The following is a 21,928-nucleotide window of genomic DNA, read 5'->3' on the forward strand; positions in this document are numbered from 1 at the left end:
ACTCGTCATCTGTAACTGTATATTGATGTTTTCAAGCTTGTACATAACGTAAATGTAAATCTTAAAATAACATGAAAATCATAGGATAACTTGATAAATTTCTAAAATAATACATACGATGAGTAACAAATTAATCTTTGTATAAAGGTAGCTGCCATCTTACAGAGTAATAAATGCTCGAAATTTACAAACATCAGTAAATAATGTTATACAGTGATGTAGAAAGTACAATCTTTGGCTCATTTCAAGTGCCATTCAAATGGCTCTCGGGTGCAAAGCTAAGCTTTAAAAAAAAAAATACGATTTTCATTTACATAATTCAGATATAACTCCTCCAGAAAATAAACTACTGAAAGTTGGATGAATTTTTTCACGAAAAGAACAAGATTACGATCGGACTAGTTCAAGCTAAAATAACACACGTATTGAAAATAACAAATATTTTTCGGTCGATTTGAAAAAGAGCATGGAAAAAAATAAAAATGCAATTTGAGAAACACGAGTACGTTGGCTCTTTCAGTAGCTTAAAAATAATTTTAAAAAATTTTCACCATCCAAGAATAGTAAGTACATAGATAAGTTACATAAATACGAAAAGAAAATGCGAATAAATCGATTTTTAAAAAAAATGATTAAAAAAATAAAACGTAAAATTCATCTCCGCGCTTAAACACATACGTTTTTGAATCGAGTATGAAAACATGGCAATTTGGAATTCCTCGTCTCAACATCCTCGAACTCGAACCTTTCCGATGCTCGCAACTTTACAATTTACACTAAATTTAAAGGGTAAATCAGTACAAAAGGACTAGAATTGATTTTCATCTGTATAGCACCGACTACGTAAGCGATAAATAGATGTTCCGTAACTCTCGTTGTCGTTTATCGGTGACAAATTCGGCTAAATTCACAAAATACACCTTTCTAATCGGTTTCGACATCGATAAATTTCATTAGACGCCGTTCATTTTCATACTACAAGTCCAAATTGATCAAACCGGTCAGCAAATTTCACAGATACAAAATTCATGAAACAACTTACGAAACAAACAAAACAAAACAAAAAATTAAAATACTGAAAAAAAAGCGTCAAGTTGATTCATCGCACTATGGAATTTTGTGCTCCGAAGTAGGAAAAACAGAAAAAAAAAAAAAAACGAAAAAACACGTTCACGTCGTATTATTGACTAGATCTGAAGCCAAGCTCAAACAAGTTCATCACGTTCGCTACACGAAGACTGTCTCTTCAACACCGTAGGTTCGTCGATACAAAAAGTACCATCTCGACGAAACGGTACGTTTGGTTTAATGTCTTCCGATATGCTGGTCTCAGTGGACGGATTATTTTCTATACGTTTTGGTTTCAGTCTATTTTCATCGTTACTATTTCTATCGGTACCGAATTTCTTACGAGTACTCTCCGCCGTGCTTCTTGATGGTTTCTTCGTTCCACCGCCGCTGCCTTTGGAACGCTCTTCGCTGTTTCTGGTCCTGGTATTAACGGCGCTTTTCCTCATCGGCGCCGAATTATACGATCTATTGGTGGTGCCATTTTTCATAGTAACAGCCAACGGTTTACGTACAGGCGGAGGGTCACTGGCGCTATGGTACGGTCGTTTTGGTTTTTCGCTACTACGAGTACCGTTATCCGAGCCCGAAGTGGTGTCTTTATCGGATTCGGTACGTTTTTGAGACGAATTTCGTACACTAACCGGGATCTTCGAAAGCGAAACGGCGCGCGCTGTATCGCGAATGGCTGGCGATAGATGGGCCGATGTTACGAGACTCTTTGACGGACGACGGTTCGCTGCGGTCGACGACGACGAAGTGTTTTTCTCTACTTCGGATGTTTCCGATGGTGTGGTTTCCGATGTGGGCTTCTCTTTACTGTTTTTACGATCCATGTATCGCGATTTTACCTAAAAATGAGAACATTTTTAAAAAGTCACGAAACGAAGAAATAGCCCTATTAACAAAGTCTATGGGAAACTTACGTTGGCATATTTATTTCTAAAAGGGCTTTTACTGTTGTTGGAAACTGCGGAGCTTTTGTGTGACTTAGCAGACGAGCTGGTTGGTTTGGTACTGGAACTTTTAGCGTGACCGTTGACCTTTTGACTGGTTTTATTTTCGCTACGAATACCGTTTTGTTTTTGCTGCCGATTGATCGCAGATTTGACTTGTTGCAAGTCCACAGCTCGAGAGCCACTCGACGTTGTCGCAGGTTGCTGCAACAAATATCGCTTGGTATCAATAATTTATCTCCACTGAATATAAAAATTATAGATTTCGCAAGATATCCGAAATAATCAATTTTTCGTATTCGCAATATGTATTGATAATGTTCGTATTTACTCACTTTAGGCTTGAACGAGCTAACCCTTCTTTTAATTTCAACGGGCACGAAAGTCAATCCTGCTGACGACTGGATATGGCTTCTGAGTTCAGGATCCATTTGGAACCACGCATTACACTGACTAGCTTGCAGGGCGCTTTTAATGAGCGCAGTTTCTACTTGATTTTTAACTCGGTTCCATAGCTCAATATACTCCTGCACAGGCCAACGAAAAGAAAATAATACAACTTTCCGCGCACTTCGAATAATTTTCACGTAGCATTATCCACATACCTCGTTTTTATCGGCGGTAATATTTTTTAATTGACTACAGACGTAAGAATAACTATGACATAACTGATCGGCTCTCATCTTGGCACATGCCAGTTGAGTTTTTTCATCAACAATCATAATTCCCCACTGACGATTCTGAGCTATCGATGTGAATCTGCGTGAAACAATCAATTTCACATAAACCATAAGATTACACATCAATATGCAAGCTGTGCGAAAACGTAGGACGCATTTCCGGTAGGTACCATCGGTAGGTACACGTACGACGAATACGAAATTACTTACGAATCGCTTTTTAAGAATTCCAAGAAATGATTAGCCAAGTATTTGATACAATGATCGTGTAATCGTTTCGTAACTATAAAGCATGGCTCGGCCCATCTAGTTTGCGGTATAAAGGAAAACAATTTGTCGCAATTCGTCAAAGTTTCGAATACATTGTTTACAGACTGCGAAACAGAAACACGTTGGTATGAAATTAGTCGACTAATATTATCGATCACACGTTGGCGCTAACAGCCGCAGCTGATTCATTAACGAAGGTTATTACTACGCGTCGATCAGTCATTCGACGCAGATATTTACCATATTTACAACATGTTGATTGTAACACTTGTCGATTAATTCTCTGGGCAACGAAGCGAAAGCTTTTGAACACCAAAGGCGAACGTAATGTTTCGTGATCCATCGTAAACTTTTACGATGAATGTCATCTAATCCGTAGTTAACGGCTACTGGTAGACACTCGAGAACACCGACCGAGCAAATATTACAAGGCTAGCGGGGAAAAAGAAAGATTAGAGAACATCGAACAATAATACTACGCATTTTCGGCGTCGAAAAAAACTGACACTGGAAAAGCCTTGCAAATTCGTCCAACTAGAGAAAAACAATCACCTTATGGAAGAAATGGCAATACTTCATTTTCAACGTATGCGATATGACTTCTTTGAGACCTTCTAAGCATAGCATATCCGCCAACGTAGCCAACTCGACAATATTCAAAGTTTCCGGGATCTCATTTTCGCCGCTATAAATGTAACACAATGCGAAATGTACCACGCTGTACGAAAACCTGAAACAGAACAGTAAAAATTAGCATAATTTGTATAGGAATTCTTCTCGACTATCTGTGAACATTTTCCATGCTTACCCGTGAATTGACAAAACATTGCCGGCGCTTTCCACCCAGCCACCGCTCAATAAGGCAGCGAAGTACTGACACCTCGAGGTCAACACACATTTATGAGCTTTGATCCTTCGACCAGCGACTTCTATCACAACATCGGGACTAATTTCGTCTAGGAACATCCTGAGTAAATCTTGACCGAGAGTACTCTCCTTTCTACACTCGACGTTGGATACTTCGAGATTACTTTCTGCGAACGAAAATTAGTTTCGTTAATAAAATTGGCACTTTTCAAGTGAAACATTCTATTCTACGAGTAGGTATTAGTTTACAATGCAATCAGCAAGAAGGGTTCAATAGGCTGGAATTTTTGCTGCGCGAAAAATCTATCAAAAATGGGTTAAAATTTCACCAGAAAACCAAAAATTTACATCAAATCATTTTTAAGCACTTTTGAAGAGTATCAAGTCCAAAATTGGGTCACATTTATTCTTCGTTTTTTTTTTAATGCATAAAAATGTATTTTAGTACAAAATTGAAAATTTTCATTCAAATGTTTTTAGAGAACTTTCAAAGAATTTTGAGCCCAAAATTTGCTGACGATTTTTGGTATTTTTGAAAAAAGGGTCATATGTGACAAATCAAAATATGCCGAAATTTCATCAGAAAATCAAAACTCACTATGATATCAAACCCCTTTTTGAGCACTTTTACAGAATTATTTTGAGCTCAAAATTGTGCCCAGATTTTGGAAATGGGTAAAATTTTAGCAGGAAATCAAAACTTTTTTGAGCACTGTTTGAAGAATTATGAGGACGAAATTTAGTCACGATTTACCTACATATAGGATTTTTGAAATAAATGTGTGACCAATAAAAATGAGTGTCAATTTCATTCTATCATTTTTCAAACTACGCGAGTCCTGACTTGTGCGAGTGTGAGAGAAAAATTCCCCAGAAAATCAATTACTCGCTATCAAATACTTTTTCGGGCACTTAAAGAATTTTAATTTCAAAACTGAGCAATAATTTTTGAGATTTTTGAGAAAATTTCATGCAATCTCTATCAAAATGGGCATAGTCGGGCATATGACAATAGGAGTAATTGCACCCCCCCCCCCCCCCACCGATCCTCCGGGACAACTTTTTTCTTAAAGGGAACATCCTAAGGAACATTTTAAAGCAAACTTGTCAAAAAAAAGTTGGCCTTACTTACAAAATGGCGGCCATTTTGATTGACAGGTCAGCGGAAATCGCAGATCGAAAGATCATGCAAAAATTTATCACCTGTCAAAATTTCAAGTGCTAAAGTGCATTTTTCGATTTTTGGTGAATTTTTGAAAATCAAATTTAGGCCAAAAATGAGGGGAAAAATTAAAATTTTACCGAATTGACCAAGAAAGCTGAAATTTGGGATACACCCTATTTTCGACATGCCAAATCGATTGAAAACGGTTTCAACCCGTTTTGAGCAGTTCTGGAGCCTCCAGCAGATTTTTGAAACTCGAAATTCCCACAAAATTCCATCAAATTGGAGTTGTAAAGCTGAAATTTACTCTAAAAACTAATTTTAATACGCTACGAAGTACTGCAGGTGAATTTCAAGTCGTTTTGGAGCCTCCAGCGACTTTTTGAAAATTCCTGAAGCCTCCAGCAGATTTTTGAAACTTTAAATTTTCACAAAGTTTCTTCAAATGGAGATGGAAAGCTGAAATTTGCTCTACACTCCAATTTTAACACCCTCTGAAGACGACTTCAGGTTGGTTCAAGTTATTTTAGAGCCCCCAGCGACTTTTTTGAAAATTATTGGAGCCTCCAGTAGATTTTTTAAACTTGAAATTTCCCCAAAATTTCATCAAACTGAGGTGGAGAGTCGAAATTCATTCTTCAAACTAATTTCAATACGCTACGAAGTGGGCTGCTGGTGGATTTCAAGTCGTTTCGGAGCCTCCAGCGACTTTTTGAAAGTTTGTATGACTTTTTTTGGAAAATTGAAATTTCCTAAAAGTAGCTGGAAGCTTCAAAACCATTTGAAACCACCATGTAGTCTGCGAAGTAAATTTCAGCTTGCCAACTCCATTTGATAAATTAATGTTGGGGAAATTTCAAGTATCAAAAATCTATTGAAGGCTCCAGTAATTTTCAAAAAAGTCGCTGAAGGCTCTAAAATGACTTGAACCCACCTGAAGTCGTCTTCAGAGGGTGTTAAAATTGGAGTGCAGAGTAAATTTCAGCTTTCCAACTCCAATTTGATGGAATTTTGTGGGAATTTCAAGTTTCAAAAATCTGCTGGAGGCTCCAGAACTGCTCAAAACGGGTTGAAACCGTTTTCAATCGATTTGACATGTCGAAAATAGGGTATATCCCAAATTTTAGCTTTCTTGGTCAATTTGGTAAAATTTTGATTTTCCCCTCATTTTTGGCCCGAATTCGATTTTCAAAAATTCGCCAAAAATCGAAAAACGCACTTTAGCACTTGAAATTTGGACAGGTGATAAATTTTTGCATGATCTTTCGATCTACATTTGTAAAGTTTGAAAAATTTCGTGCAAGTCCTACGTTGAAACGCAAAATCTGCGATTTCCGCTGACCTGTCAATCAAAATGGCCGCCATTTTGTAAGTAAGGCCAACTTTTTTTGGGCAAGTTTGCTTTAAAATGTTCCTTAGGATGTCCCGTTTAAGAATAAAGTTATCCCGGAGGATCGGCGGGGGGGGGTGTGCATTTACTCCTATTGTCATATGCCGGACTAGCAGGATTGGTTTCCAGTTAGACTGCAAATTATTATAATGTAGATCAACTTACCACAAGTAGACACAGCCGAGCTACTTTGCACGCTACTGATGCTCGATATGGTCGTATCGTCGACGTCGGAATTCGGCTTACTCAAAATATTGGCGCTTATATCCGGGAATATCCTACTCAACGACCTACTATTCGCTGATCCGCTCAAGATTTTTGTCTCTAGCCAATTTTCCGTACCGGTTGCACTTTTAGTCATCCTGACCGAAGTCCATTTCTCCGTGTTTAAAAGCGGTTTAGGTTCTTTGTCGAGGTCGGACAATTTGACGAACTCGTCTTTCGCGCTGATGTTTTCGTTTTCGTCAGTCTTCGTCTCTTTTTCCGAAGCTCTTTGACTGGATTCGTTGGAATTTGAATTACAAGGCGTTTTGTTCTCTTTATCGTGTTCGCTACCGCACGAATAAGTACTTATTTCCGATTCGCCTCCGTTAATTGTCAATTCGTTCGTCGAGTCGGCATTTCCGATCGATGGAAATTCTCGTTCGATGAGCTGACTATTCGGTCTCGTTTGAGGCGTACAGTCGACGTCTTTTTGAGACGAAACGCTCGAGCTACGTTTATGTCTGAGTAAGAAATTTTGATTCGGTTCTAAAGGCGTTTTGTCTACATTCCACGAACGTCGATTCGCACTCGGATACGAAACACCGCCGTGCAGATTTTTATTACGTCGTACAACGCCGGAATGCTCCGACTGGGTGATTTCAGCCGTTGGTTGGGAAGCCATCACGTTCGAGATGGGATTCTGGACAACTTTCTCCGATTTACTGTTTTCACTGACGTCGTTCAAGGACGAAACCGAATTCCTCAATTCGCGAGATTTCTCCAGCTTATTGAAATACTGCTTTTTCCTTCGTTCGAATTTGTTTTGTATTCCGATCGACGAATCGGAATCGGTCGAATTGCCGAAATCGATAAACATCGAGAAAAGCTGCTTGGATGCGGCTGCAGATTTTTCTTTCGTAGCTGGTTTTTCTTGCGTCGCTTGAACGTTGCTATCTTTTAAATCGATAAAAAAACCGTAACTTTTATTCGCCGATGATTCTTTAGATTCGGCTTCAACTTCGGCTGATGCTTCTTTCACGGCCGAAGTAACCGGAACGGGATCAGCGTCGCACGTATTGGAATTGGTACTTTTGGGCGTTTCTTCTTCGTCATTCAACGAATCGGGAGTCTGATCACATTTAGGTTTGGTTGGGCGACTTTGAAGTATACTTATAGAGAAAGATTTGATAAAATTGTACGTCTTCTGGACGCCGTGTTTCTTTTCGTATTCGTTGTAAAGAAATTTATGTTCGGCTATTTCGGTTTTCGAAGCCGATTCGGCGGATAGAATTTCTTCGAGATTGTATTTCAACAACAAGAATTGTTTATCTTCGCCGATCAGTTGATCAAAAATATCCGAATGTTTCATCTCGACCGTAGCTCGATCGCCTTTCAAACTTTCGTACTTCTCCATGAGGTAATTTTTGAAGTTTTTCAGAGCTTCGCTCGTTGGTTGAAATTCAACCGCGTCATCTTTATCGAAATACTTGACTTTATCGGAAAACGACAACTCCAGCATCAGTTCCGGGTACAGGTCGGCGAGTAAATTTTCGTTATATTTCTTCGTCGACGAGAAGCGTTTCTCAGCGAGGACATTTTCATCACTTTGACGAATCGAAGCTCGGGCAAAATCTTGTTGTAATTTGGCACTGGGACACTGTTCGTCTTTCGGATCGTCATCCAGCGAGTCGGGAGTTTGATTATCGATTTGATTTTTACATCGGTTACCGTTTGTCTGGAGAGGAGCAGCAGGACCATCGGAAACTACTGGCGGCGGCGGCGACGACGTGGTTTGATTTACATCTAAAGACGTTTCACTCTCGTCGGTTAAACTTGAAGCGTCGATAAAACATTTAAAAAATTTACCATTTCCTCCGTTCGACGTGGGTTTAGTTTCGCTGGCGCATTCGTTATCGCTGCGACAACGATCGCCCGATGAGTCGGCTTTCGCATCCTCTTTCGGACGAGAACTCATTTCTTTTACACCTTCTTCATGAATGTCGCTGAAATCGCTCAGTACCAATGATTCGTCCACCAGCGAATAATAAACCGCGTTGTTGCTCGAGTTCAGATTATAGTTGCTCAAGTACTTGGGGCTCTCTACAACCGGCTTATTTCGTAACGGATTCGAAGAATTAGCGCTGTAGTCGGAGTTCTCTACGCCGCTGTCTTCTTGAAGATACGATTCTTTATCCGAAGCGAACGCTAAGTCGATACATTTTAAAATTTCTTCTTCTTTTTCGCGGATTTCGGCAGCGCAATATATGTCTCTGTAAGAAAAAAACGTCATTTTAACGACCGCACGATAGGGCTACGTTTATTACGATAACACTATAAGCAAATGGTGCGAAATAATGAAATCATTAATTGCAAACAGGTGCGTACACCGATCAACTCTCTGGCGAAAGTGGTTGCGTTTTCAATGCAGCCGTGTACTTGCGATAATCAAAGTGCAACATGCAAATATCAACAAATAATACTCGTTACAGTGTGTCTCCAAAGGCTTTCAACTTTCGACTAACAAAACGATTTTAAACATGCAATATCACGTACATATAAATGGTATGTCATCGTACTCGCCGACCGTGTTTATTTAAAATTCCACGATGGAAATAATTCGAATTGAAATCATTATACTTCGATGATTTCAAATCCAAATTCACACCAAAGTTACCGAAATGATGAATGATTTGTGAGACACACGGTGGTACGTAATTTTACACAATAGCGAATAGGTAACTTGAAAATGTGAGTTTAAATGACAAGCTAATCCAGCCTAAAGCGATCGTATGTATAGATTTTATTACTCTAAAAATTAAATTCTTCAATACCCAACTCGAAAGAAATTTCTCAAAGTACTTCGCACTAATTTATTCGCAATTTACAAGCATACGTTGACTTCAACTGCTCTAAAGCTGTTCTATTTACTCAAGTTTAATACGTACTAAACTTCACAAATGGATTACGTAGAAACACTTAAACCTGTAAAATTCTACATTCAGAAACGAAATCGAATATTATTTTGGAAAAAAAAAATTCAAAAACCATTCGTTAAAACAAACATACGAATATTATCGAACACGATTACGAATAAATGAATTCCATAAACATGCTTTCAGGCATCTCGCTATATATACCTACACGAAAAACGATGAAGAAGCTATGAAAAAAATACTAAATGATAATACGAAACTACTTCATCAAACTACAAAATGATGGAAAACATCATGCAATTATAAAATGACGACCGCAAACAATCCGTCGACATTTTTGATGTTTTACCTGAAGAAAATTTCCAATTTCTGAACAGGTATAACTTTTATCAAATTTGGATTATGGCAATAAATATTGTATAATATCGGTGCTCGAGTTTGAAGTATACAACGATGTAATTTTAACGAATTATTCCCAACGTTAATTAATATATCACCGAATATAGATTCCGAGTAAATTCTGAAATTAGAACATATATACTGGTTGAATCGACTAAAAACCTAGAAAACTTGTTAATCCTGTAGAAAAGTTACGAATTCGATAACGTTTTCATCATCCGAACAAAGTGTTGGTAGCGTTTACTTACTTGAAGATATCTTTTTCGAGCTGCAGTTCGGTTTTACGTTTGAATTTTTTACGTTCTTCTTCGATCTTCTGTTCCAATAAAGAAACAGATGTTGCCATCAGTCATGGTAGGATGCAACCTATTGAAAAAGAAATACGATGTAAGGTAATTTCGAAAACAGTTGGAGAATTTGTAAGTACAGCTGATACTATAAAACAGATTACAATGAGAAATGTTATTGATTACAATTACAAACCACATTCAACACTTGCACATTCTACGATGGCATAGAAGCATAAAACCGTATATTTATCGTTGAATTGTTGACAGATGCATATAATACAAAAACGATTTTTGATGCGAAATGAACAACTAATAGCGCGAATAATAATATTACAAACCTTATTCAGCTTTTCATAGTTCGAAACGATGGTTTGAAATAGATCGAAGTTGCGAATTCAACGTCGAATTCGTTGACATATAAATGGAATTTATTCAGAGCACGAATTTGGTAAAATACTCTATCGATTCAAAGCGAGTAATTTTGAGGAAAAGAAATCGAAATCCGAACGAAATAATGGAAATTGGAAAGACAAGTGCATAAGCATCCAACGTTTCGATAATCAAAAATTTTCTCCATAAAAGTAAAAACCTTTCACCGTTTCACCTGATTATGTTGGCGATAAATGCTCCAAACTATCGAACATCGATTCTATCGATACTCCCGTACAAACGTAATGGGCAATGCGAGGTGATACGTATCTGAAAACTTATCGATATACAGATATCGATAATCGAAATGTTATTTCGCTTATCATGAGTTGACTATCATTATCAACAATAATAATTTTTTTTGCAGAAAACTTGGCCAGATTTCTTTGAACCTTTGGACTTTGAAGTTTCTGAAATAACATTGTGAAACGAAATATAACACTAAACCAGTTGGAGTACAGTTTAAATTTTGGCTGAGATTATCATCAAGTTCATCCAGCGAAGATGCCAAAGGTAGTATCTCGCAGTATAGTTTGTTCGGATACGAAAGATCAAGAAGAATACAATGAAGAGAAACCGCTTCACATTTATTACTGTTTATGCGGTCAAATGACGCTGATTTTAGGTAATTATCTAATCGTCTCTTAGTACATTAGTTTTCAAACGTTTACTACAAACGCGACTGTAATATTTTCGCAGACTGTGCCCTAGAGAGGTTACCTCTTCGTAAAAGAGACAGCGCTAGAGTTATCGATGGCTCCAAACATGCCCATAAAATCGCCAGTGAACCCGATGAAACTGTTTACATCAGAAGACCGGAAGGCATCGAAAAGCAAAACCGACTCAAATGCAAAAAGTAATCCATCTTTTCTCGTTAATTTTTGCCAAACATCAATCTCCACGGATATTGAAACATAACTGTTTTACAGATGCGGATTGTTTCTTTACTACAAGCACGAATCTAAAACCAATGTTCATTTCGTTGTGGATGGAGCATTAATTAAGAACGTCGGTGAAACGCCCAAAATGGATATTTATAATCAAGTGGCTGTTGAAAAACCAAAGAAAATCATGGTAACGAAACATACGAAGAATATGGGTAAATTCAGCTCGGTAACCGTATCCACTATAGATGAAGAAGAGGATGAAATAGAAGCTGTAAGTGTAGTTATTTTCTTTCGCCAAGTCGAATGATATTTGTCATGTTGTATTCGTATATGCAAATTATGCATCAAAGGTGTGCTTCGGTGCATGTGTGATGAAAAACTGCGCAGATTCTTAGCATTTCGATAATTATCTGTAATGTTACTGCATATTTTCAACGTACTAATTCGAATATTTTGTTTTCCTGCAGAGAGAAATTGCGGATTCCTACGCTAACAATGCGAGAATCATTGAAAAACAATTAGAACGGAAAGGTATGAGTAAAAGAAAGGCCGATCCAAGCGACTACACTCACGAATTGGAAATTAAACCGAAAGTAACCCGGGGAACTTTGATTGATAAATAAATGTCTTTTACTGAATGCCGCGTGGAAAACGATTGGGACCTGGGAGAATTATCCGATGGAAGAATCTCTCGAAAAATGATGCGTTACGAAGTTGATAGTTATAAAGGTTATTCATTTTGAGTAATGAATTGTGTGATATTCAAGATTCGGAGCAAAAATTCATTGTAAAAAATTGTAAATGACTATTGACGATGTCAAGTTATCGTCTCTACCAAAACATTTTATGATATTAAATACATTTTTCTGAAGAAAGAATAATTATCTAAAGACCTTCTCAACATAACTGATTCGAAGATGTTGTATATAGCGTAAGCTTCGTATAGTCTGTTCCACGTAAGAAGCACAACGCTCTAACTGAAAAGTTTCTATTTTGTAGCCAAATAATTTTGGTTTTTATTGAAAACTTAAGGTGCTTCACCACTTGCGAATAAATGTAAAAACAGATTTTAAAATCATTTTTCATTTTTAAAGCCATTAGATGGATTGAGAAGGGTAGGAGAAAGGAAAAAATGAAGCAATATGCAAGACTATGAAAGGTTTTTGCCTAAATGAACGTAAATAGATCGAAAAATTGTTTCAAATTTTCATCTTGAGTATTGATGCACCCTAAGTTGACAAATAAACATGAAATTATTTGGCTACAAAAAAGAAACTTTTCAGTTAGAGCGTTGTGCTTCTTACGTGGAACAGACTATAGTTCTCAAGCCAACAGTTTGCTCTTTTGTGGTCTTTTAATCCAGATGTCGCGTCGTAGACTCGTAGAATAAGTATAAAAAAAAATAGGAATTTTCTATCGGGTTTTCTCACGTTCTTCAACATTTTGACAGAATTCTAGTAGACTGAGTTTATTGAAAATTCTTATTTCGAATCTAACGATTTGATGAGACATAAATCTAGTCCGAAAGTAATACGTTACTTTCAGTAAAATGTAAAATACCTAATTGATTAAAATGTAAATTATTTGTTAATGCGAAATTCAATTCAAAATTCAATATTATTTGGGAAGATGATTCTCAATTCTTTACGAATTCTTTTCATACAATAGTTACTTCTTACTTCATTATTCTCCATAACATTTAGAATGATTTAGATACCGGGCATAGTCCGCAACAGTTGACAGAACAGTGCGACTGGTCTTCAAAATCTACTTTTTCCAAAAATAAATTAAACAATAATTAACATAATCTATTGAGAAAATTTAATCATGATAAATGTGCCAGTAGAGCATTATAGAAAACAGTTATAAATCTATCAACAGGGGGAGAATATACGGATAACGCTTCTTTCATTATACCAGTATTCACTTTATGAGCCACCAATTTATTACCGTGCAAGATTGCAACTACAATAGATTTGCAGAAGTCAAGCTTATAAGTTTGAAATTTTGAGATCCACATACCATCAATTTTTGTCAGCTGGTTAGATGTCATGAAATCCTTTTCCAGTGCCTGGTATAACGTTTTCACGTACATATTTTTATCTTGGTAGTTGTTTATTATATATAAAAAACGGTAAGTGCGCGAAATATCGTTCGTAGTGAAGTCTTGTGTAGCTATAAAAGGGGTATCCTTTGGTATTTCAACATTGCTTTTGGCTACTGGACACTCGTCTTCAATCATCGTTGCCATATGTCGAACGCACAGTGGAATAATTACATGGTCAATTTTTTTATTCGCAATTAACTGAAAAAATGATGATTTTTTTCAATCTCTCACCAACCCAATAAATAATTTTCTATAAAAAAATATCAATGAAAAATTGAATTTTACTAACCAACTCTTTTTTAAGATCCGTTATTTTCGCTTCCTTTTCAAGTAGAAGTTTTAATGGTATCTGAACCTGAAATCAAGAATAATGAATTCATAATCAGGATTAAAAAGTTCAACTTACCATTAGATCTGAAGAGGTACTGCCGGTATTGGATTCTGTAATCTTACGGCCCCATTGATCCAAAATAGGAGCGCAATTACTTAAAATTATATTGAGAAATAAAATAAAAATTTTGAAAATTTCAAACATTTTGTATATTGCTTCCTGAAATTTTTTTTAAAAAATGTTGAAATTACCTCAATTAGGTATAGCCACATAATGATTTCAATATTAAGTGTCGAGAAATATTCAATCAATAGATGGAATTTATTAATCTATAATAATCTTCCTTCGAGTTATCTTTTTGATTAGGTACCTAGAATTTTTTCATCTCTAATAGATACTAATCGTAATATTATATTTATCTACTTAAGGGTACACTTTACAGGCCAATTTTAAGGTTCCACTCGTATGCAACCTTCAATGCTGTGATTGAATTGAAAATAGCAGCATAGCATTGATTTTTTACGTGTATTTTTGCCCACCCAAAAAAAATGTATTGTTCTCCTAATTCTATACCCGGTCGACGTCTATACCTAACAACCGATAGGGTATAATCGTCAGGGTTTTTTTTGTATGTAGGTATTTTAGAAAATGTTCTCGTAGTTCACAATACATATAATACACAGACATACTACACTACGACACATACTGTTACATTTTTGCTCACTGCAGAAGAACTGGTTTTCGTTTTTCCCCATCAACCCTCGTCAATGTTTTCGATTTCAAGACTGCAGATTCCGTATAACACATTCACCCACATGACTGCATCGATCATAGGGTATTTCCTATGTCTGGAGAGCTGATTGAGAGTTTAATTAGTCTTTCAGATTCGCAAGCACCTGAAGACATTATTATTTTCATTTTTCATATCTACTCGTATTATAGAGCTAATTTTATTATCTTGCTCTTGGAGGTAAATATTTGTCTCAGGGTGGTTATTATTTATGCTTGTGGGAAATTGTTTGAATTTTTTTGGCTCCCACTGCCAAATTAATGTACATATAGGTAGGTACCCTCACGGAAAAAAAATAGTACTTTCTGAGTAGTAGTTTTTTAACGGAGTAAAAAGTACTACTTTTTAACACTTTCATGGAGAAATATTAGTAGTTTTGCATAAAAACTACTACTTTTGTCTAAAAACTAGTTCAAATTACTACTTCGTAAGTAGTAGTTTTGAAGTACATAGTAATTTTAACCAGGGATGGAAGAGCCTTGAATTCAGGGCTCCCGCTCTTGGCTCTGGCTCAGCTCCCCGCAAGTTTCAGCTCTGGCTCGCTCTTGGCTCTTGGCTCTTTTTCTTTACAAGAGCTCTTTGGCTCCTTGCTCGCTCCTCAATTCTTCCCGACTCCGCTCTTTGACTCTCGGCTCCCTCTTCCAATTTCTCGGCTCCCACTCCAGCTCCAGCTCTGGCTCTTGGCTCTTTAAATTAGAGTTCAAAATTCGTGAAAAACGATGAAAAAAATGAAAATACACTGCATTTATTTTCATTTCATTTCTCAATGAGGAAAAAAACTTAAAAATTCTTCATTTTCTTCACAAATGTGAGTTAAAAGTTGAATTTTTGATAAAATTGTGCGCATTTTTTAACTTTTTTCTCTACTTTTAGGGAGCCAAAGAGCCTGAAAAATTTTGTGGGCTCCCACTTGGCTCTGGCTCTTTCCAGGTTAAAGACTCCTTATGATGATGGCTCTCTTGAGTAAAATAAGGAGCTCTTTTGCAAGAGAGCTCTTGATGTTTTTCTGCATTTTCATTTATTTGGCTCTTGGCTCTGGCTCTAGCTCCTCAAAAAATTCGGCTCTTTCAGACTCTGGCTCCGGCTCGCTCCCGGCTCTTCCATCCCTGATTTTAACTACCGTTTTTAGACAAAAGTAGTAGTTTTTACGTAAAACTACTAATATTTCTCCACGAAGGTGTTAAAAAGTAGTACTTTTTACTCCGTTAAAAAACTACTACTCAGAAAGTACTATTTTTTTTCCGTAAGGGTAGTCTCAATAATTGTCAAATGAAAAAAAAAACTCCGGTTTCTTACCAAAATTGTCAAAGTTTTATTTTGGTAAACATTGTCAAAATGCTCCAAGTTTATTTTTAATCGTGAGAACTCACTGATTACAATTTTTTTGTAGTGATGAAAACTCATTTCACCCTCAAGAGTAATCATTTTTTTTTTACCCTTTTCACATCGACTTTGTAACTCAAGACTCAATTGAGGTAAAGGCGAAAAAGAATGGTGATCGGATTGGTGAGATAGTTTTTTATCAGACAAGATCACAATTTTGTACTAATTCTGGTAGGTCATTTGGCCTTATTAATTTGTCGGTTCAACCGAACGGTCAAAATGATCTCACCGGAAGAGCTTTACAATATAAATTTAAGTTTCTATTTTGATATTTTTAGAATTTTTTTTTCCATTTGTGATCTCAGAGCTGATTGGTTTTGTTTTTTAAACTCATAGTTTCAGTTCTGCAGCTCTGAATTCGATTAGAATTCACTCGCTGAGTTCAAAATGATGGGTTGTTAGAAAAGACTAAGAGATGCATGCCTGATCTTGATCAGATCATCAGATCCGCTGATTGAATTCTGATTTTTGAATTAGAGAGAAAGAGGGCAAAGAGCAATAAATGGACGCAGTTCAAAAGGCAACCAAGCGATGAAGCGACATTACATTTTAATGGAAATTGAGTTTTTGATATCACTGGATTCGTCTTGACTCTTGATCTTGATAGTCTTGAATGTCTTGATCCTCAGAATCTGAAGTTCTTTCTTTAAAAATTTTTAAGCAATGTGCAAGATGATTGATGAATATTAAATTAAATTGGTTTTTTTTACTTTTTTTTCATATGTTTTGAAAATTGAAAATTCAGTTGATTGATGGATTCAAATTCAAAATAATTTTTGTTCTGACTCTGACGTTCTGACTTCTGACGTTCTCGTAGACCGTGACCGTACTCGTCGTCTCGTCTACTCTACTCGTAGTAGTCGTGTCGTTTGTCATACTCAGAATTCGGTCAGAAAATTTTTAGAAATTTTATTTTAATTTTCAAAAATACACCAAAATTTTTTTTAAAAAAATGTTGCAAGCTGCGTCACGAAAAACGTTATGAACAGGTTCGGGTTCCGGTATAGTTCCGGTAGCAGAACGGTACGTAAACAAATCCACAGAACAAACAAAAACAATGACTCATAAAGATGATAACGAAACGATTACCTGATAAAAATAGAAAATCGAGTCAACCCACGTACAATAATTCATAAATTCGCGTAGTCGAACTAAAATTAATTTAGGCGAAACTGGAATAACAGTGATGTAGGAGTATTCGCAAGGTCAGCCAAATAAACGTAAGATTTCATTACTCATACAATTTTGATCAATTTTCGGTCGCAAAATGGCTGTACCAAGACCAAAATCTCCGCGTCCAGTTCCTCCTCCTATAAAAGAGGAAAAAGAGGATACAATATGGAACAAAATGGCTACAATCGGTACATTGGGCAGAAAAAAACGTAGCAAAGAAGGTAAAATTTCAATCAGCCTAACCCCAGTAACCTAAATCCGTTCACTAACAAGCTAACCTTCGTTGTATAAAAAAATAGTGCAGGAAGTTCAAGAGGAAGGAAAATACGCCATCGATTCTCCCGGATCTCCTGTTACGGATTTACCTCCCGAAGATTACGAATTGGGAGAGAATGAGGAAAGATCGATGATCGAACCTCACTCGTACGACGACCCTAAACTCAAAGAGCTTATTGCCGTACTGATTGATTGGATCAACGACGAGTTGGCCGATCATAGAATTATCGTAAAAACTCTCGACGAAGATTTATATGATGGACAAATTCTGCAAAAATTATTCGGTATTAATTCATCGCGTATTGTTTACAAATTAGCTATGTCCAATCGAGGTGCTAAACGATTCGTTTCCTTTTATAGAAAAATTAACTTCCGAGAAATTAGATGTACCGGAAGTCACTCAATCTCAAGAAGGTCAAAAGCAGAAACTCCGCATTGTACTGAGTGCAGTTAACAGAGTACGTTGTCGCAAATATCAATTCGACTAGGTTTCGAAATTTTTGAATTAATTTTACATTGTTCGTTTTTCCAGCTATTGGGCTATAGTCATTTCAATCAGCCGAAATGGGATGTGGAGAGTATTCATTCGAAAAACGTGGTATCAATTCTTCATCTTTTGGTTGCCTTGGCACGTCATTTCCGTGCTCCTGTCCGTCTTCCTGAAAACGTATCGGTGTATGTTGTTGTAGTTCAGGTAATCGATGATCAATCACACTATTTGAATAATTAACCGACGTAATTTTTAATCCTCGAATACTTTTTCAACGCTAGAAACGAGAAGGAGCATTGAATCATCGTACAGTTGTGGAAGAAATTACATCGCATTACGAAGACGTTGGAATGCGTTGCGAACGAGATGCCTTCGATACTTTATTCGATCACGCTCCCGATAAGCTGCAAGTTGTGAAAAAAGTACGTCTCCTCAAAGAGTTCTCCGGCCACCTAATCGAGACAAATTCTCTATTTTACACTCGTCGTGTTTTTTTATTTTCGTTTCAGTCTTTAATTACATTCGTAAACAGATATTTGAACAAAATCAACTACGAAGTCGTTGATTTAGATACGCAGTTTCACGACGGCGTTAACCTTGTCCTACTTATGGGTTTATTAGAAGGATTCTTCGTGCCATTATACTCGTTCCATATACATCCTCAAGATTTCGATCAAAAAGTACACAACGTGTCGTTCGCTTTCGAACTAATGCAAGACGTTGGTCTGGATAAACCGAAAGCTCGTCCCGAAGGTATGCATTGCTTGTATTACACACCTCGTCGAAATACACGTTCCTTTTACCGATTACCGTTTACGTCTTCCTCGTGTAATTTACCACGTTGCATTCGTTACATGATGTATCATTATCGTGTTTCAGATATAGTGAATTTGGATTTGAAGTCGACGCTACGAGTACTATATAATTTATTCACAAAATACAAAAATATGGGGTAGAAAATACAAGAAACGTACGCAGCGCAGTATTTAAGTAACACGAAAATTCGTCGCCGAATTAAACTTCACCTACCTAGTACTCGTAAATTTCCGATTGCGTCGAGCACGCGAATTCTATTCTAATGATCCGAAGTCGGTTTAATTTTGTTATTACACACAATTATTTCCAACTTGCCTCTATCATTTGTTACCTTTTTCTAAATGATAATGACGATTCTCTATTTCATTTTATCATTTTGAAAACGCGAGTGAGGGGTTTGTACTTCTTGAAATTTTAAACCGAGTCATCATTAAGTACTGCGAATTGCGATGTATCTAATCGAAATACACTTAATAGCGAAATACAACATTAAAATACGCCTTACGATAACATTAGAAAAAAAACAACGGATGTACCTAATACGTATGTTTTGTACTCGACTCACCAAATGTTATTTAATTATTTAACAATTTTTTATTTAACGTAGATTACTTTTTTTAACTTTCACGTTTTATAATATGGTTAGATGTACCTATCTTATTACTGTTTCTGAGAAATAAACATTTTTAATATTTTGTTACTTTGTATCGTATCAATTTAAATGATCTCGAATCAAGAAAAATTACCGTAGCGAAATTCTAATGCCGAATAAGTACCAGAAATATTTCCGCAAGTTTACGTTTCGTCGTTTTTCATCAAAATTCTTCTGATGAAAATGTTTACTTTTCCAAGAAAACTAGAAAAAAAAAATACAGGAGAAAAAATGAAAATTCCGATTGAGTAAAATATTTTAAAGTTTCATTCGGTTTGAAAAAATTAAAAAACCAGAACTTTTCTGCCAAATGTTACCAAATTTGACTATAACTTCATTACGATTTCTTTATTTAAAAAAACAAAACAAAAACATGAAAAACTTGGTGGAGTTTTTTTTTATTCAAATATGAGAAGAATAAAATTAAAAAATTTTATTTTGAAAAAAAAATGAAAAAAACGGACTTTTCTTTGCAATTTTGTCTAGAAAACAAAAATGTCTAAGTAATTTGAAATTTTGTTAAAAATAGATTTTTTGCAAGTTTGGCACCAAAAAATAGTCTTCCTTTGATTTTTTTTTCAATTTTTTTAGAATTTACTTCACTACCTAATTGGCCAAAAAATTTTAATTAACTTTTGAATTTACACTCTTGAAATTTTGCGGTAATTGACTAAAAAGGTTGAAAGGGTTCCCAGTATGCCTGAGCATTGACCAAAGTTCTAGGCTCCTACTAAAGTTAATTTTTGGGCCTTGGTGCGTGGGGGCTTCATTGAATGAATTATTCGCATTTCGTCACTTTGCTCAAAAATCATGCTAAAAATCAACCTTAAAACATGCGCACTTTTAAATTTTTCAAATTTTCAAAAATTCTTCAAAAATTTGAAAATAAACTTCAGCACGCGAAATTTTGGTTACCAGGGTTTCAGGACGACGTGCTTTTTCGGTCTAACTTTGTGTCGTTCAAATCGGAACAAGTGAATTAAAAAGGTATATTTTTTAACGACTTGGAAGATCTTTCATCTCGTGGCTCGGTATAATGAACTCTTGAACGATTTCAATGATTTTCATGCATCATTTCCATCAACGATTTGATCCTTACTCGCTGCACAGCTAATCAAGTTTAGTAGGTAGGTAATTATGGGATAGATACGAGTAGTTATTTGCACTATTATCCAATTCTTTAATTGCCTTGTCAGCTCTCTCTTAACTTTGACGAATTATTGATGGAATAGGAAAACACGACGACGACGACGACGGTAATGGTTAATGATAATTAAACATTAACAATGTGGCCGAAAAAAATGACGTAAAAAAAGAAAAATACTCGTACGAGTAGCCGGAGCACTCGACACGAGCGCATAAGGGTATTTTCCGCATTCTCTTTTTTCTGCACATCTCTTGATGAATTGAACGACGAGTCGACGACGATGAATACTGAATAGTCGTAGCATACTCGTAGTTAGCTAGGTAGGTATTGAAACCAAGCCACTTAGAGAATGTCACAATTTATACGCTGTACCATCAAAGGTATAAGCTACATTTTAATCTTTATTAGCCGGTAACAAACGAATACGACCAACATACGTACAGTTAATAAGATGAACAAGAGGCGATAAAAAGGAAAATATTAGGAAAAATAGCGAGTAGGTAGTGAATCGGTTAACTATAAAGATAAAAAGTGCACGATGAAGTTTCTACTAAATGATTCATTAGGAGGAGCTTAAAAGTCACGCGATATGACCACTTTCTACTGGCTTAGCTCATCAAATATTTAATACATCCTTACAGCAGTTTGCCAGCCTACTTTATTATAATGCCATTAAACCCGATAGACAGTTCCCAACCATCTACTTACAAGTTTCCTTTTTTCTCTTTCTCAGTTTTTCTTTTTCATTTTTTTTCTTTTTTCATTTTTTTTTTTTTTTTTTTTCCATTATATCATAGATAACCATACTTTTCCGTTAATAGACGGACAAACACGCAATAAGCTCTCATGTCGGAAAAACAGCTAATAAATCGACCACTATCGATTGTTATCTTTTATATATAGGTTTTTTTGCTGCCGTTTTCGTTTCATTTCATTTTTTTTTCAACCAAAAGTACTTACATACGAGTAAGTACGTATAAGATCGACGATGGAAGAGAATAATAGGAGCTTTTATCGTTTGGAAAAATTGCGCTAGCGTTTTCCTCATCGCGTCGCTGGTGTTTATTTTCACTACATCATCAATGATAACGCGTGTGAAAAGAGTTGCAACACATTCTGCAAAATTAGCATCCGGCAGTGGGTACTGGGTACTGATATACGATAAAAAAAAAACCGCGCATAAAGGAGTACCTAAGTAAAAAGAAAAGAACCCGTTATATACGAG

At 36.1% G+C, this 21,928-nt stretch overlaps 3 protein-coding genes and 1 long non-coding RNA gene across 8 annotated transcripts; 2 read left to right on the forward strand and 2 right to left on the reverse strand.

Moving 5' to 3' along the window:
- Positions 1 to 5: 5 nt before the first annotated feature.
- On the reverse strand, positions 6 to 10,862 carry LOC135848130 (uncharacterized). Of its 5 annotated transcripts, XM_065367923.1 has the most exons (13): positions 10,561 to 10,862; positions 10,181 to 10,298; positions 9,883 to 10,053; positions 8,467 to 8,870; positions 6,562 to 8,403; positions 3,783 to 4,008; positions 3,527 to 3,704; positions 3,215 to 3,406; positions 2,915 to 3,078; positions 2,630 to 2,783; positions 2,360 to 2,551; positions 1,995 to 2,228; positions 6 to 1,919 (listed from the first exon to the last, which is right to left on the reverse strand). In XM_065367923.1, the coding sequence occupies exons 2-13, from the start codon at positions 10,276 to 10,278 to the stop codon at positions 1,206 to 1,208; spliced, it is 4,569 nt and encodes a 1,522-aa protein (XP_065223995.1). In that variant the 5' UTR covers positions 10,279 to 10,298; positions 10,561 to 10,862; the 3' UTR covers positions 6 to 1,205. The 5 variants fall into 5 exon arrangements, with proteins under 5 accessions (XP_065223995.1, XP_065223993.1, XP_065223994.1 ...); XM_065367921.1 differs by having other exon boundaries at positions 6,562 to 8,870; XM_065367922.1 differs by lacking the exon at positions 10,561 to 10,862 and adding an exon at positions 10,416 to 10,543 and having other exon boundaries at positions 6,562 to 8,870.
- Positions 10,863 to 10,966: 104 nt separating this feature from the next.
- On the forward strand, positions 10,967 to 12,419 carry LOC135848133 (STING ER exit protein). The gene is made up of 4 exons (XM_065367929.1): positions 10,967 to 11,276; positions 11,351 to 11,507; positions 11,581 to 11,809; positions 12,006 to 12,419. Exons 1-4 carry the CDS (start codon positions 11,156 to 11,158, stop codon positions 12,159 to 12,161), a joined length of 663 nt encoding a protein of 220 aa, XP_065224001.1. The 5' UTR covers positions 10,967 to 11,155; the 3' UTR covers positions 12,162 to 12,419.
- A 917-nt stretch (positions 12,420 to 13,336) lies between these two features.
- LOC135848135 (uncharacterized) lies at positions 13,337 to 14,751 on the reverse strand. The gene is made up of 3 exons (XR_010559314.1): positions 14,052 to 14,751; positions 13,935 to 14,000; positions 13,337 to 13,843 (listed from the first exon to the last, which is right to left on the reverse strand). It is a non-coding gene; the product is annotated as an uncharacterized LOC135848135 (long non-coding RNA).
- Positions 14,752 to 17,229: 2,478 nt separating this feature from the next.
- parvin (beta-parvin) lies at positions 17,230 to 19,604 on the forward strand. The gene is made up of 7 exons (XM_065367928.1): positions 17,230 to 17,543; positions 17,622 to 17,882; positions 17,959 to 18,056; positions 18,131 to 18,292; positions 18,370 to 18,510; positions 18,598 to 18,841; positions 18,968 to 19,604. Exons 1-7 carry the CDS (start codon positions 17,417 to 17,419, stop codon positions 19,042 to 19,044), a joined length of 1,110 nt encoding a protein of 369 aa, XP_065224000.1. The 5' UTR covers positions 17,230 to 17,416; the 3' UTR covers positions 19,045 to 19,604.
- The last annotated feature ends 2,324 nt before the right edge of the window (positions 19,605 to 21,928 follow it).

Source organism: Planococcus citri, chromosome 5, assembly GCF_950023065.1.
Source record: "Planococcus citri chromosome 5, ihPlaCitr1.1, whole genome shotgun sequence".
NCBI lineage: Eukaryota > Metazoa > Arthropoda > Insecta > Hemiptera > Pseudococcidae > Planococcus > Planococcus citri.